At 33.7% G+C, this 16,947-nt stretch overlaps 2 protein-coding genes across 5 annotated transcripts; one reads left to right on the top strand and one right to left on the bottom strand.

Annotated features, from left to right (window-relative positions):
• Window positions 1-382: 382 nt before the first annotated feature.
• On the bottom strand, window positions 383-16,642 carry LOC110999963. Of its 4 annotated transcripts, none has more exons than XM_045631454.1 (15): window positions 16,544-16,642; window positions 16,035-16,185; window positions 14,306-14,493; window positions 13,745-13,816; window positions 13,326-13,411; window positions 12,256-12,353; window positions 11,307-11,451; window positions 8,588-8,693; window positions 8,414-8,495; window positions 7,477-7,570; window positions 6,797-7,156; window positions 6,035-6,480; window positions 5,074-5,155; window positions 4,409-4,493; window positions 383-4,194 (listed from the first exon to the last, which is right to left on the bottom strand). In XM_045631454.1, the coding sequence occupies exons 1-15, from the start codon at window positions 16,640-16,642 to the stop codon at window positions 2,989-2,991; spliced, it is 3,300 nt and encodes a 1,099-aa protein (XP_045487410.1). In that variant the 3' UTR covers window positions 383-2,988. The 4 variants fall into 4 exon arrangements, with proteins under 4 accessions (XP_045487410.1, XP_022124959.2, XP_022124960.2 ...); XM_022269267.2 differs by having other exon boundaries at window positions 11,307-11,448; window positions 16,544-16,641; XM_022269268.2 differs by having other exon boundaries at window positions 13,754-13,816; window positions 16,544-16,641.
• LOC123689814 (coiled-coil domain-containing protein 113-like) lies at window positions 9,301-10,560 on the top strand. Its single transcript, XM_045631455.1, has one exon. The coding sequence runs from the start codon at window positions 9,340-9,342 to the stop codon at window positions 10,558-10,560; it is 1,221 nt and encodes a 406-aa protein (XP_045487411.1). The 5' UTR covers window positions 9,301-9,339.
• Window positions 16,643-16,947: the final 305 nt, after the last annotated feature.

Genomic DNA, 16,947 nt, shown 5'->3' with positions numbered 1-16,947 from the left:
ATGTAAACATATGAAAAAATATGTCTCGACTTCGTTTCGATTTACGTCGCGTATTTCGAGAACCTAACATGCCGTAAGTACGAGGACTGCCTGTATATTTCTTTTTTTGACGTTCATAAGTGTACATTATGTTACCAACAATAAATGATTTTGAATTTGAGATGGGTTAATAGTTAGTATACTCTTAGTCAAGTACGTGTTGATTTTGTGTAAATTAGTTTTTGCGTTTTTGTCAGTTTTTTGATTCCTCCCACGTATCACGATAGAAATTAATAAACACAAAATAATTTTAGCATTGCACTATCATTCGAGATACATAATAAATGTCAGGAACGCCGTTGGCCCTAACAGACCCGTATTTTAAAGTAAAATAATACACACATAAGATTTCAGTCTTTTAATAGAACCATGTAACTGATTGAACTAACAATTAACTACGCACTAAACGAGACAAAAGTATTACAACTAATAAACACTCACGAAGCTAAATTCTATAAAATTAGACAACCGCAAATTGGGAACCTTTATTTCCAGTTTCCAACTGGTAACATTATTAGGAATTTAATTTTGATTCTAATGAAATCTTCTGGTGTATTCAATAAGTCTTACAAATATTGGATTTTTTATACTAAATGCTATCATTCATAGCCAACTATCAAAAGCACCAGAAGATTACAAATTCGAAATGCAAAAAAAATATAAAAAATTCAAATCTGATTCTAGAATCAAATAATTTGTACTAATTGCCAAAAAAAATATATAATAACAATTCCTTTGCATTAATAAAATGTTAAATCTAAGTAAAACATATAAATAAGTATGAAATATAACAAACCTATTTTAGTGGACACTGATTATAATCCTAGAACTAGGTACATGTTTAAAACTCTCTCATGAAGTTAAAAATATTTTAAATGTTGTTGTGATTATAATAAATATTTTTTTAAGAAACTAGATACCATCGTTATTTGTTAGAAAAAAATATAAACCTATATAAAGTTGTGATAGCACACCAAAAATGATTTAATTACTTAAATGTATATTGATTGCTTAATCGAAATAATGTGACGTAAATATTTGAGTATCTTCATGAAAGAGATAAAAATACTACTATAATACAATTTTATTATATTTACAAAATATTGCTCAATTGGAAGTATTAATATGGCAATGTCTGGCAAGACTAAATTCGTAAATTTAATTTTAAATTTCAAATTGGCATCAATTCTGGTATACCTAAATGTGTCTTCAATATTTCTTCAATTACCTGTTTTTCTAATGCTTTTCTATCCTGTATTAACTGATTTTTTATTCGTTACATACAAAAACAATCTTTAAAATTCGAAACAAAAATATTTTTGAGCGAAAACTTTTTCGTTACACCAGAAAAGACAACATTATAATATGACGGAGCAAAGTTTGTTAAAATTTAAATGTAGAATAGAATTTTCTTATGACAAAATGGACAGTTTATTGGCAAGAACAGAATATTATTTCAAGACTCCGAAAGAACAAAATTAGTCCTACAATATAAAACATCTTTATCATGAAGTATAAATCATGTCCTAAATTTAGAAATACATATCACCATAGTTATAAATAAATTTTAATACTAATTGGCACAGTACTAAATTATAGACACATACTATTATGAGATTATTTAATTCATTATTTTTAATTCTTATCGTAAATAAGCCCAGTTGGGTAATTCGATGGTCGCCATTTTGGATTTAAACGCGCGTGAAGTAGACACGAAAGCCTACACACCTGGAGAAATGAAGATTCCACCTAGTAATATAAAGTCAAATGCTAATACTACTGGGCTAAATGACAAGTTAAATTGTACGAGTTGCAGTTGATATAAATTGAAAATTAGATCGGGAATCGAGATATCGTAAATACATAAAAATATATAACGTTAAAATGTATTACCTTCATAATCCTTAATAATCTTTAAAATAATCAAGAGAAGGTGGATTTTTATTTTTATACAATTTAGTAATTTCATTAAACCATGAAATCACTAAATTGTATTATTGCCTCGATGAGACAGCAATTGTGCGTATTAAGCCCTTTACTTAATTATTGAGTATTTTAATTAAGAGAACAAAAAATTCTATGCTATATACAAAAATCTAGTACTACAATACACAAAGGTCGAAATTTTTATCGTAATAGTGAACACGATTTCAAGGCTTTTCAGATACAAACATAAAGAAATAAAATAAACTCTATAAAAACAAATTAAAATGTAGGCGCGGTGTTTTTACTTTCGATCGTATTTTTCCCTCCATTTTGCTTTGTCTCTGTTTGGTGTTTTGTGTGCAAATTGTCATATTTTTGTCTATTGCTCAGTTCTATTCGCTATTTTGTAGCAAAGAGCGGTATGACGAAATATAGTTGAAATAAATCTAGCGCCATAGTTTATTTTATTTCAAGATGTTACTCGTGTTAATAAAATACACGTTAAAATTAAAGAAATATAAAATATTATATTATCTTTAATCAGACTGTCCGAAGTAATATTAGAATGTTATAGTGTTGCAACTCTCAAAATAGCTGGAAAAATAAAACACAAATGTGCATCAAATTCAAAATGGTTCAACGGGGAGTGATAATTACATTATTTTCATCACAAACAGTAAAAAACGCACAAGTTTTTATTTATTTTTCCTTTTTTCAGTGGAGAACTTTTTAGTAGCAACACTAATGAAATGTCACAATTCTACGGAATGAAAAATCAGAGTAAATACGAGAGTGTCTCTATTAGTATATGGGCATCTGTCTAAGATGTCTCTCTCATTAGAAGCAATCTGTAGCGACACCTACAAACGGTACGATGACGTCATACCCTGAAACTCGCTAACGAACTTTTTCCAACCGCTAAGGGAAAGCGGTTAAAGTCACCAAGACCTTCGGGCCAGTCTTGTCGAAGATCATCCTTTAAGGCCGGAGGAAGAGCACAACACCATTCCTTTAGAAATACCTTTAATCAGTTACTTGTTTCTCGGAACCACTTTGCCAGCCCGAATCCATAGTATTTGTGTCGCTGTAGCAATGGTGGTGGTTTGTCTTCAACTCTTCCTTATTTATGTTCTCTGGCTCGTACTGTGAATCAGGACCGAGGCATTTTGCCTCCGGCTCGTTTGAATAAACTATTTCCGGACGTCCGTCTTCATCAGACAACAACGACTCGTCTGTGTTTGGCGATAAAGGTGAGTTTATTGGAGCAAACTCTCTTTCTATCTGAGTTTTGGGACTACGTTTTATCTTTAACGGGCTTATGTGCGGACGCATTTTTGGACTTCCCTCGATCCTGATGCTGGAGTTCAAATCTGACATTCGTCTGTCTTCAAATCGGCTCCCTCTCGATTCATTCAATATGTCATTCGTTCGTTCCATTCGCTCAATTCTGGACGATTCACTGATACGTTCGACTCGAGAATCGTTCAGCCTGTCCCTCGAATCACTGACATCCATATCAATTCTTTCGACGACCCTTGAAATCCTTGAATCGTTCAGTCTATCACTTCTGTCTATTCTAGAGTCATTAATTCTCTCGCAACGACTGATTCTAGAATCGTTCATTCTTTCAATCCTGGAATCGTTGTGCCTATCGCAACGCTCAGCTCTAGAATCGTTCATTCGGTCACTTCCATCCAATCTGGCATCGTTCATTCTGTCACTTCTATCTATTCTGGACTCGTTCATTCTGTCGCTCCTATCAATTCTGGAATCGTTCATTCTGTCGCTCCTATCAAGTCTGGGATCGTTCATTCGATCGCTCCTATCAATTCTGGAATCGTTCATTCTGTCACTTCTATCTATTCTGGAATCGTTCATTCTGTCACTTCTATCAATTCTGGAATCGTTCATTCTGTCACTCCTATCGTGTAATCTGTCTCTAGAATCGATTCGTTCAATTCTCTCAATATTTCGGTCACTCATCCTCAAAGAACTATTTAGTTGTTCAATCTGTTGTTCTGTCAAACGAATGGAACTATTCAAATCCGGACGCATTTTTTCAGACTTCTTGTCTGTTTGTCTTGGCCTACGTTTGGAACCGACTTGCGGTTGCGGCCGCTGCTGTCTTGTTAAGGTAAATGACCCAGTGTCTGATTCCGAGGTGGATTCCGGGTGATTCTCTATTGTGCCAACTAGAGCTGATAAGTTCGGATTTACGCAACAATCCGCCTGAAATAGAATATAAATCAATGCTCGCAGGAAATAATTTGAGGTTAGAACATTTATAAATTATATGTGGGACAAAATAATGTTGACACAAATGAATTTAAATGATGAAATTATTGGCAAAATATATATTTTATCGTTAACTGAAAAGAAAAAAGGGACATTTTTTTTTAAATATTGTTTCATGAATATAAAAAATAAGTACATAAATACTCACATTACAGCAACTGGACACGTCGGCAAAATAAACTTCGGACTCTGTGTTCTGATTCACTCCACGGTGACAGTCTTGCATGGAAGACCTAAAAAAATGATTAATATTAATAATTAATTTAAAAAAAATTACAACAAATTTCAAAATTGGATCTTGATGATGGAGATGGTGTTTGAAAAGGCATATTAGTTAATTTCAATGTGTTCCTTATTTTGATAAGAATAGCGTGGATATGCTGTGTGAATCCGGGTATAAGGCCGTTAATTTTAATAAATTTGTAGGGGCATCTGCTTACAGATCATTGCGATGACGTCATACCCTGAAACGAAGTATTTCCTAGACAAAACTTCTTGACCTTAGCCATTGGCCTTCGGGCCAGTCAGTTCAATACAATATAATTCAAAATCATTTCTTTTATTTCAGTAACATTGACACTTTAACATCAATGAATAAAAACGTACTAAATGCTAAATTATTCTAATTTTACATTTACTGCCAGATCTCAAATCAATCACATGACATCTTAAGTAATTAATAATAATAAAAAAAAAAAAAAGATTTGACCTCTGAAATAGGAGCATACAAGTGGTTAGATTGGTCTGATCCACACTTTGGCTTGAGAAGAAGTACATCACCTTTCCTCTACACATTAAACCAATGGAACTGACCTGATAGGAGATTGTTTATCATTTTGAAAAGCCAAATTTTCTTTGCCTTGTTTCTGACAGGAGTCGCCGCTTTGATCTGAAACTGAATAAAATTAAATAAATAAAGATTTTTGAAGTTATACTTCTTTTGGCGCGTTACGGAAAAATTAGAGAATGAATGAAGAGAGTAAATTTTTACGACGCGTTCTCACACCGTCACGAAAATCCGACACCCTGAAGTTAGCATAGTCAACATTTTAAAATGAAAAATGTCAATTTCTTCAATTATGTTGAAATACTTTTTTGTGATATATTAATAAACTATATTTAACTAGATACATTATAATAAAACTTTCAATGTATTAACTATACCTTTTTTCTCAAACTCAAAATATCTTTATTCTTATAGGTAAACAAGTACACTTATGAACGTGAAAAAAAATTAAATTAATTGTAAATTTACATTTACTACCAGTTCGCAAGTCAAGGGCGTAGAGCGGGTAAGAAGAACTGGCAAGAAACTTTCCGCCACTCTTTTCAATTGCCAAGTTTTTAATACAAATTGTTTGAACTGGAGCAAATCAATCCCAAGGATTAGGATCATTTAGGTATTCGTCACATTTATAAAAGGCTTTATTAATTAATTTAGTTTTAACGAGGGCTTTGAATTTATTTAGTGATAATTCTCTAATTTCACTTGGTAGTTTGTTGTAAAAACGAATACAATTTCCATATAAGGAGAGGTTTATCTTCTGGAGGTCGTACACTCAAATTAGTTCTATTTCTATTGTTAGTGTCGTTTTTTATACATAGAATAAGGCTAAAGATAAAAAAATATATTTATCGCGTGTACATATTTAAGTACACATGTTTATATTTTTTAACCCAGCATTTACATAATAACCGATGTATAAAAGTACTGGATATGACTCCCGGCAAAACAAAAAAAAATTGTGAAATTACAAACATATATGAAAAATACCTTTACTGCTGCTTTTCTGGTGAACACACTCCATCACATCATCCCTGCAGTCCCGATGTATGTTCCCAGCACTGAGCCCCAAGGACCGGGGACAGTTCCTGTACGGGACCAAATGACCCCGCAATGTGTTAAACCTCTCCTGGCCTTCTTGAGGATACATTTGCAATTCTTGATTAAGTCTGTATTCCGGGTTCAGTCTCGCCAATTCCGGGTGAATTCTAATTAATTCCGGGTTTACCCTGACTAAATCCGGGTTGATTCTGACTAAGTCGGGGTTGATTCTGACTAATTCCGGGTTGATCCGTTCTTGGCTGTGATAAGAGTTTCTCGTGCACGTGTGCGGTTGCACGTTTGTGAGTTCGTGTGGGTTTATGGTTCTGTGTACGTCTATGTGATGGTGATGAAGAAGCGTCGTTGTCGCTGGATCTTGGTGATGGAGATGATGTCTAAAAAGGTTTATTAGTTAATTTCCATGTTTACATTTTAATAAGGAAATAATGGATATTAAAAGTAGGCCATTTTAAGAATTACGTAAGTAGATTATCTGCAATTTATCCCGACATCTTGACAGCATAGTAAGCAAAGCACTCAAAAACAATAGTACATAAACGTATTATACAAGCCAATAATATACACAAAATGTAAATAAGAAAATCAAATGAAACCTATAGTGCTTAGGTAATATTTGCATGGCCCTTTGTCAAAACTTCTGATACAGATTAAAGTATTCCACAGATAAAAATTAATTAATTTTATCCTTACCGGCTGCCACTCCTCCCTTGAGGGCTGTAGGGCGGGGGCGGTCCCCAAACTCCAGTTTGAGCATCAAAACTGGTGTTGCCTTCAGAGAAACCTTCTTGATACCCAATTTGGCCCGGTTGAAAGTTTTGAGGTTGAAACTGGGAACTTTGAGCAAATTGGTCCGACTGACTGAATTGGGCGGATTCAAACTGAGACGTCTGAGGGAATGTTCCAGAGTTTTGGCCCCGTTGAAAGGGTTGGTTGAAATTGGGATAAGCTCGTTCGTCGTAAGATTGGGGCGGGTTTTGAGCTTGCTCCGTTTCACAGAATCCGTACGCGCTGTCACCCGACTGTGGAACGCCATCCATTCGGCAACGAGAACTGAAACAATAAATAATTGTATCATACATAACTGTCATCTCTTAAACTATTTAACCTGTACATCAACAACCTGATCGTCGAAGGGTTAAAGTTAAAGTTTTATTTATTTCCTATTTTTACAGTAAATTAATACAATAGAAAACTAAGCTAAAAACATAATATAAACATAACAAGTAAAAACTTAAAACCTAAACCATTTTATAAATAATGCAATACTTGTGAATTCAGCCAGTGTGCAACTAAATACATCAGACTCACACGCAATAATATTTAGAGTGTGCAAGACACGTATGTAAGTATCGCGTTTTGTGATTACTTACTTTTGACTATTTCCCCTCGGCCATGGGAACCAGCTCCAAGGTGAAGTCTTTCTTCCTGATCCTGGATTTGGCGAATACAAATTTCCTATGCGACCTAAAAATATATATAAAGGAACATTTAGTTTAGTGTATCTTCTTCTTGTTGTGTTGTGGCAGGAGCCACATGGATGAGGAAAGCATGAGATGGATCTTTGTGGAGAACACTTGGGGAGGCCTATGCTGAAAAGCAAGACGATCAAGAAACCGGTGTCTAATAGGAAATAATATGATAATAGTTACATTTACCATAACTAAATTATATTTATATTAATAAGTATAAGTAGTATATAAAGTAGAAATAAGATATAATGTAACTTACAAGATTGTCAATAAAGGCTATATTTATTTATTTATTTATCTTCATGGGAATTGAAAAAATAATATTCCTGTTAGTAATGAAAAAATAAAGTAATTTTTTAAATTCCTTTATAATAAAAAGCTACCTGGTCCAGATATAAAACAGGTCAATATAAGCATGAAGTGATAAGTTCGAACTTCGGATATGTGTTATAAACATTCACATATCCGATAGTCGATGAATAAAAGCTTTGTGAAACCGGACTTAAGGTAAGATTCAGAAACGATAGAGCGCTAAATGCGAGTCTCCTACGTCAAAAATGACAAATATTGAATTTTGACACATGGTAGTCATAGATACAAAACTTAACACTTAGTATAAGTCTGCTAGTCTGCTACGTCAAAAAATTGACTTTGACATATGGAAGTCATAGATCACAAGTTTTATTTTTAAGTATTCACCATAGACACAAAACCATCATGAAGTAAATATTGAAAGCGGTGATTTTCAAAATGGCTAAAGTTAAACTATTGCATCATATTTAAAAAAAGCGGTGATTCTACACATTTATTGACTTGTACAAATTTTGAAATATGTTACCAGGCGCCCAAAATCGATGTTGCAAACTGAAGTCCCAGGCAGGCTGAGTTGTATGACATTGCGGACAGCAACTGCAGTTGTTCTGAAATAATTGTATCCAACATTTACTACTATTTATTACTTTTTTACAATCAAGGTCATCAAGGTCGGAATCATATAAAAATAGCAACAAACCTGTGCAGGTCTCCCAGTAGCGGGGGCAGCTTGTCCTGTTGGAGGTCTATACAAAGACCGACAACGGAGTTCCAGCTGCTCCCAATACATCTTTTTTCGTTCATGGCTGAAACGTTAATTAGGTATTATAAAACCAATTATGTTTCGACAGTAAAAAAATATAATTTGTGTGTACTAATGTTCACGCGTTAGATGTTTCTTTCTTTGACGTAACAAGATAAAATTTTTTACTTTACGTTTGAAAAAAAACGACACTAACAATAGAAAAATGGTATTTACGATTTAATAAGATTTATTATAACGCATTATATAGTTAAATACCGTATTTATATATCACAAAAATCTACAAATTAAAGAAATGGACATGTTTATTTTAAAATGATGACTAACTTATGAAAATATATTTACTTAATCAAGCTTCATAAATCATTTATACTCTCTGACTACATGAAAGAGACCTTTACAATTGTATACTCAGCTCCTAAACACCCTGACACCGCGTCATTTACGACCTTGCCCTACTCTATGTCTCCCAGCAACACGCAGTCAATGGTGTCTTGTATTGCTATAGCAACGTTGATGTCTTAATCAAACACGCAAAAAAGGTTCTTCCCATAATACACATAAACTCTATATTTCCATCAAGTGATTGCGAAATTTTCAATCTGTCAATCTTTTCGCAGAATGTCATAATTCAAATCAAAACGTGAAAACAGTTTACATACGTTTATATTAAATTTTATTTTATAATCATGTTACAAACGCATCATAGAAGCAGCATCAGCCAACATTCTCGATCCGTGAGTCACTTCATCAATGAAGCTGATGAACTAACAGATTCCGAGCTTGTTAAACAGGTCAACGATGTTAAGCAGCAAATAAGAGTGCTCGCTTTAGAGAACGAAATCTTAGAAAAGACTATAATAAGGCTCGACCCCACTTTAATGCATGGTATACAACAAGCATTGGAGTTCGCTGCAAGGATGCAGAGCGGTTCATCCCTCAATGTGAACAGTTTCGTCAAATCGACGTCGAAACTGGGCATGGAATCTGTTACCAGCCCATCTAGGATGCTGACAAGCCCCTCAAAAGTTTCAGCACGGCGTGTAGAATCATCAGGTAAATTCAGTGGCACCGTTATTTTTGGCACCGGGCCAAGAGTTAATGTTCTGGAGCGATCGGAACTAGTCACCCTTGAAATGGAATTTCTTATCAACAACCTAGAGAAAGCGAGAAATAAAGCGGCGAAGCAGCATGCGCTACTAAGGGCGCAACTCGAAGAAATCGGTTTACGTGAAGTTGAAATTAAAAAGTCGAGTGATCTGTTCGAGAAAGAAGTGATAGTTGAGGGCTGGGACAAAATCGCTCAGAGGATCCCCGCTGAAATATGGATCAGATTCATGACCGAGTGGGTGAAAATGATAGATGGCCAAATAGGAAAGCTAAGATTGCGAACCAGTACTTTAAACACACAGTACAGTAAATTCAAAGGGCAGATACGAGTCAAAGCAGAACTCAGCGAGAGTTTGCGACCCGTAGACTTTGATAAGTTAAAGATAGAAAACAACGAATGCGCTGAAATTATTGATATGAAAATACAGCAACTGGCCGAGTTAAAAAAGATGACTGGTGATGCAAATTTAAACCTCACAATACATAAGAAGCTGATGATGGAACAGAATGGCTATTTGACGAATGTATTGAAAACGATCAAATTAAAACACAAGCAAACGAAAGAGTTGGATAAAGAGAAAGATGTCATACAGGTTCAGGCTGACAGTTTAGCTCAGAGATTAGACGATGTTCGCAAGGTCAGACTCGCATATGAAGTGCCAGATGTGATGGACTACGTCAATATTAAGTCTGAAATAACTGACTTGAAAAACAGCATCAAAGTTCTAGAGAACAGAGCACATATACAACAAATTGCGCTGACTTCTTTAAATAAGAAATTGAATTTGATGATGAACTGATCACTATGAAACAGTTTATATTTATAAATTTAAAATTATTATAAAAAACGAATCATCAATTAATGTACTCTATCTTTCTGTCAAATTGTGTTTACGCTGTGATAAAAAAAGATAGATAAAACGGTGTTAGAATGGTGCAGTCTCAAGGGGGTTTGTTATTTAAAATATCTGTCCAGTTAATATTTACATTAGAACCTGTTTTCATATGTGAGAATTTATGATGCGTATTAATTAATAATTAAAGATGATTTAGCTGGATGACAGATTTTTATTGAAACTGCAACTGTAGAAAATACCATATTGTATATGAGGCATAGAAAATAATTATGTTTGCATAGTATTGATCTGTATTTTTCAGTGTTCACGTGTTGAGTATTTGTAAGAAATCTATGGGTACACCATATTAGTACTTGGTTTTTATACAATTATAAGGGCCTGTTTCACAATGTATGAATAAAGTACCAAATTAAAAATAAATTATTCGAAAGGTCCAAATAAGATAGCGATTCATGGCGAATAGCGCTATCTGACATTCGTGAAACGCAAAATACTGTTTATCCTACCAATAAGTAATAAATAGCTTATTTAGAACTTATCGGGACATTGTGAAACAGACCCTAAGTATAATAACTTTAAGTTGTATTTAAAAAATCTTTCTATCGCTGGTGTATTACATTATCTAAAAATTTTTGAGTGATTTATAAAATGCTAGGGTAGTTAATAAATGTATAGAAAAATATCCTCACCTAAGCAGCTGATAAGCCAGCATACAACTAAATATGCAGACGAGTACTGCAGTCACAGATAAGGCGAAAACACCTCGAAGACACCAATATAAGGCTCCATGAACTACTCCACAATCGGTTACGCCTTCGAAAACGCACCGAACTCCTGGAACAAATGTCACTGAAAATTTTCTATACCTCACGTTCAGAGAGATTTGACCATACGGCCCTTTCACACATGCGAGTCCATTTTTATGGTACGTTATTTTATACCCTGTTTACATAGGCACCGTATAACGTTCCAAAGATCCATTATTATTACTGGATGCGATGCGGAAACAGAAAAGCAGTATACCGCTATACTACAAGGATGTAAAGTTACGTATACGTATATTTTTAATGTTCCGTCGTCCAGTATTCGATGACAAAACGGAATGTATTTTTACGGAACGATATTTTTTACTGTATATAGAATACTGTGCCATGTGTGAAGTCGCTCATACATACGCCATCGACGAAAAAAGTACGTACACGATAAAACGGAGACTGTGTGAACTGGCCGTTAAGCGTATCTCCAGAAGTTAAAATGGATTTATTACTTAGGGCTAAGTTTAGACTTAGCAAAAATTTCGATGAATATTAATGTTATTCTATTTTATTACCATAGATAAGTATGGAAGTTTTGTTTGTTTTTTATAAACAATTTAAATTCTTTGCAAAACAAAAGTTTGTAGCAACTTTGCACTAATTTATCATTTATCGAAACACATTTTTTTTTCTTGTCACAGTATGTAAAATATTTTTTTGTTTACACAGTTTATTGGGAATACATTTATTGGAATTAAATTCCCATAATTTATTAGTTAGATAAGAATGTAATATGTTTACTAGATTGATTTCATAATTTGATAAATTGAATTACAGGTTGCATATAATTATTGCATTTATAATCAGGTGATAAATATCATACCATCATCATCGCTACTGTGCTGTGAGTCGGGTGGCATTGAAAAACACGAGCATGTTCGGGTAAGCTTCGTGTATTCGCAAAATTTCAGCGTTTGAAGCCTGAAAAATAATAAATTACGTGAGAAAAATATCGATCGTGGACACTTCAATATTATGTAATGTGTAAAGTTAGAGGTCTATTGCAAAATAATATATTCTTCAAATTATGTAACATCAGTTTTCCGGTAAAAAACAGTATACACTAGATATTTTCCCATAATTTTCACATTTTCAGTATTATATGCTCGTAATATTTTTTATTTGAATATTTAGAAAAAATTGTGTATTCGTAAAATATTTTTTTACAAAGGCCAATATACTACCACCATCAGACCTGTGTCGTCAGAAAATTTTAATTTTAAACAAAAAAAGTTCTAATATGTAAAACTACTAAACGAATACATCAATCAATGGTGTGTATTATCGATCTCCCTTTCTCACTCTCTCTCAATCGCTCTCTCCCTTTTCTTCAACAAAAACGCTGCACATCTTCGTGACGTATCATCCGTAAAAATATTACCCTCAAACGCCTAAAGAAGTTTCACTTCAAAAATGATAGAATCACCAACTTTAATCAAAAATAATAAAAATTACTAAAAAGCTAATCTAACCGATGAATTAGGATGCAATACATTAAGAAATACGAGAATTACAAAAGTCACGATAGAGCAGGATATGGTTAGGACATGTTTATGTAGAAGAGTTTTTTTTTATTGAACAGGGGGAAAACGGGCAGGAGGCTCACCTAAGTGATACCACCGCCCATGGACGCTCTCAATGCCAGAGGGCTTGCGAGTGCGTTGCCGACTTTTAAGAATTGGTACGCTCTTTTCTTGAAGGACCCTTCTACATAAATGTAAAAGAGTTTTAAAAGATGTTAGAGGTAGCCAATCGTATGGAGTCAGGCAGCCTATTCCACAATTTAATGGCGGAGATCCTAAACCAATTGCCTAAGAACGATGAGCTGTGATATGGAATTTCTAATAAGCATCAGAGGAGCGCATAAGGATCTGAGAATCTGAATTCACTTACTTGTTCATATGTATGACGGTCGTTGTTATGGTAACGAGAACGCAAGTCAACGCACAGACCAGACAACACGCTCCGACCACTTTAATCTGAAACAATTGTTTTAATGAATTACTAAAAAATTATTAACATCTTTCAGCAAATATTCATACCACGCATAAAATTTTCAGAACTAAATTTTGACGCAACGTTACTGTCTTTCTTATAAGTGTGAAGATAAGTATCTTAATAGTATTTTTCCTTCCGGAAGTTATGCAATAAAACAGTCTCTTCCTGACTTAAAGCAAAGCTCACATTAAAAAAATGACTATCAAGTTTTCATGCATAACATTGTTTTAATCATCGTCCAGGTACGATTAGTTCTAGCAAAGTTGATTTTCTCACACCATGCATACATGCCAATAAATTGGAGGTGAACATACTTTTCTTACCATATAGCTGTACCGGTTTCTTCTCCTGGCTAAGCTCATTATACAAACTCCGGTCAGCACCAGCTGTGGACAATTTCATATCGGTTACAAAATCTTTCTTGGCCGATCACAATTCGGCGAAACGCGGTTTCTAAAGCAAAATTATATATTATCCGTATTTTGTTACACGTATAAGATTGTCACATGATCATAAAACAGATTTATAGATTTATTTTACAAAGATTTTATTTGTTAACAGCATATAATTACGGATTTTTTATAATCACATATTATGTGGGACATATTTTTGTTCTCGTATCAACTTTAGTTACAGTCAGTGTTAAATAAAATATGAAGAGTGATACTTAATTGGTGAAACGAAACGGCAGATCGTTTTACGTGTCCCTATCTTGATTAATATTTAATATAAACGAATTTATATTTATTCACCATTGATTAAACATAATTTCACTATTAAGAAGACAAATTTACTTATTTCGGAACATCCACTGCAAGCAATGTAAATAATCTGGAACTTCTAGTGATATAGTAATAACTGTAAGATTATTTTACCATAGCGGCGGGTACAGCAGCGGGAACAGTTTCCAAGTGATGAGGTGAGGCAGTGTAGGCCCGTAGCAATATATGCTGGGCAGCAAGCAAACCGCCCAACGCGGCAGCTAAGGCACCACACCCGCAACACCACCATGCGTACTTCTTCCGTCTGCATGACGGCTCATTGCCATTGCAGCCTACGGATGCTGGAATTTTGGTATTTCATTTAAAAAGTCTACTACTTCAGTTACTTTATCTCTGGGCCTTGGTCTGCCTATAGCAAGGCAAATCAGCTAAACACATAATTAAAGTCATTTTAGGGTGTACAAAAAACAACGATTAAATGTTGTCAATTTTTATTCCAACCTAAATATATATGTATCATTAAACTACTACGATTACGATTTAATGTAAAATTAAAAATAATAATTAAAATTCATGATAGTCGAATCATTAGAGATTGAAAACAAAATTTTTATTCAGCAATAAATGAGTAAATAAATCTAAAGTTCTAATAAGTAAGTAAATTGGGTCCGGTAATATACGTAGTTTTTAATAGAGTATTTAAAACTTCTTTGGAGATGGATACGAATAAGCTTCCACAATAATTACTAATTAAAAAAAACTTAGTCAAAAAATAATGGAAATAATATATTTTATTATATATATTATATTTGACAATTATATTATTTACCAAAATAAGGTGGTGGTGGGACGTAATGCTGTGCCACATCAGCTGCTATGGTCGATTGTGGTGTCGACACTTGATACTGTACCACTTGCATAATACCACAAGCTTCCATATTCATACACTCATAAAGTTAAATACCAGAAATAACATTTTAATAACAAAACGACCGAAGTTTCGAAACGCGCGCCATTTCGCAAAATCGATATTTATGCACGCACTGATTACTAACATGAATATTTACTTCACATAAATACTTTTTCACATTGATTTTTCTTTTTAATTTTAATCTATGTTAAAAGTGTATAAAACTTAAACGTCACAATTTCGCGCGAATATAATATGGGAATATTCACTGACATAGTTTTTTTCATCTAACAATGGAATTCACTGTTCACAGACTATAAATTAAAAATTAAATTTAAGATATCACACACATTGTCTTTTGAGTTATGTTCCAATTTATTATCTTAATAAGCGTTTAGGACGATTATTTACTGTAAAGGACGCGACTAGGTTATGTAGAGTACAACAATGAAATGTTTCGCGCAGACGCAGTAGTGAGTAGACACGGCCTCAGGTAAAAAGGTTTCAAATTGTACTTATAATGTAAGTCTTAAACCTTTAGAGCATAGACTAAAAAAATACATTGACAGGAACAGGTACAATTTTTTTGTAAGGTTTAAACTTTAGAGGCATCAGTACTGTGGGAATTATATTGGACACCTGTTTTAGAAATATGTTTGCGTAAATCAGTGTGACAATCGTAACAAAGCCTTTTGATCGGAAGATATAAATTCATGATCTTTTCACATTCATGTCAGGTTGGTTATAATACTTTATATTAGGATTTTTAGATAGTTATGTAATAGTACATGGATGCACTTTATTCGTCTTTCTTTTATCTAAGCATATAACTCATTTCAGCTAACTGCCTTTTTACTCTGATTTAAACTGAAATGGTGATGCAGTAGTCAACATAATTATAGAGCGATTTGTTTTTGTTTTAAAGAACATTTATAGTTTATAGTGTTTTTATTAATTCAAATAATATATTACCATTATTCCGTCGGTTAGTTGCCAGCACACTTGTAGGGGGTCTTGGTGGTAAAGCAGGGGGAGTGTCAGTTTTGGCGGGGGGCGGAGGACCTGGATCATCTGCGCATGCGTATTGCGCTGACGCAGGTTTACATGTGCAAGCTACTTGATACTGAAACGAGTAAAATGACTTGTAAAATGTATTTAATATCTAAAAGCTCTTATAGCAAACATTAGGATGAGCTGATAATATAATATCGCTGTATATGATGGTTTAGATTTGCCAATATCTATATTTATTGGAGTATACTATAGACAAGATTTCTGTATTATCTGCTAGAGCTTTGTCAAATATGAAAACTTCAAATAGAAAAAATATTTGACTAAAATATTTTAAATATATATCAGTTGAAGTCACGTTTTTACGTACTTTATACGTAAAAATACCCAACCCAGTGTATTAATCCATTAGGAAGCGTTTATAATAACAAATACCATGAAAAATAAATACTCTAGTCAATATTTTGTACCTTATGCAAATCTGATGTGACGGATGCACCAGTATCGCACTCAGGGCACGCGTCAGGCGCGGGCGAGCTCCGCGCTGACGTCACGTCCGCCATAGACATTCTAGACCACTGAAAATAGACAAGAAAATTATGAAATACATTTTCGAAATTTAAAATTATATTTAAAGTCTTAGTCTACATACAAAAGAAACACATGTTATCGTATGCATATATTCTAAACATTTGTTTTTTGTTGATCGCGACCTAACTCAAGAACGTTTCAAATTATAGTGAATATGTGGTAGATATATTCCGTCCATTTATAACTATCTAACACAGCTGATAAGTCTTCGAGGAACAAAAACAACGACACCAACTTTCCTAATAAAACAAGTGCATTAAACTATTTGTGTTCTACCTACGAG

The sequence above is a fragment of the Pieris rapae genome, chromosome 15, assembly GCF_905147795.1.
Source record: "Pieris rapae chromosome 15, ilPieRapa1.1, whole genome shotgun sequence".
Taxonomy (NCBI): domain Eukaryota; kingdom Metazoa; phylum Arthropoda; class Insecta; order Lepidoptera; family Pieridae; genus Pieris; species Pieris rapae.
The sequence above is the reverse complement of the archived record's forward strand: the minus strand, read 5'-3'. Positions and strand labels throughout refer to the sequence as shown.

Coding starts and splice junctions, on each gene's coding strand:
- LOC123689814 (XM_045631455.1), top strand. CDS start 9,340: ATGTTACAAACGCATCATAGAAGCAGCATCAGCCAACATTCTCGATCC.
- LOC110999963 (XM_045631454.1), bottom strand. CDS start 16,642: ATGTCTATGGCGGACGTGACGTCAGCGCGGAGCTCGCCCGCGCCTGAC. Junction 8,694..11,306: donor CTGGCTTATCAGCTGCTTAG/GTGAGGATATTT, acceptor TTAACGTTTCAG/CCATGAACGAAAAAAGATGT. Junction 7,571..8,413: donor ACATCGATTTTGGGCGCCTG/GTAACATATTTC, acceptor ATATATTTTTAG/GTCGCATAGGAAATTTGTAT.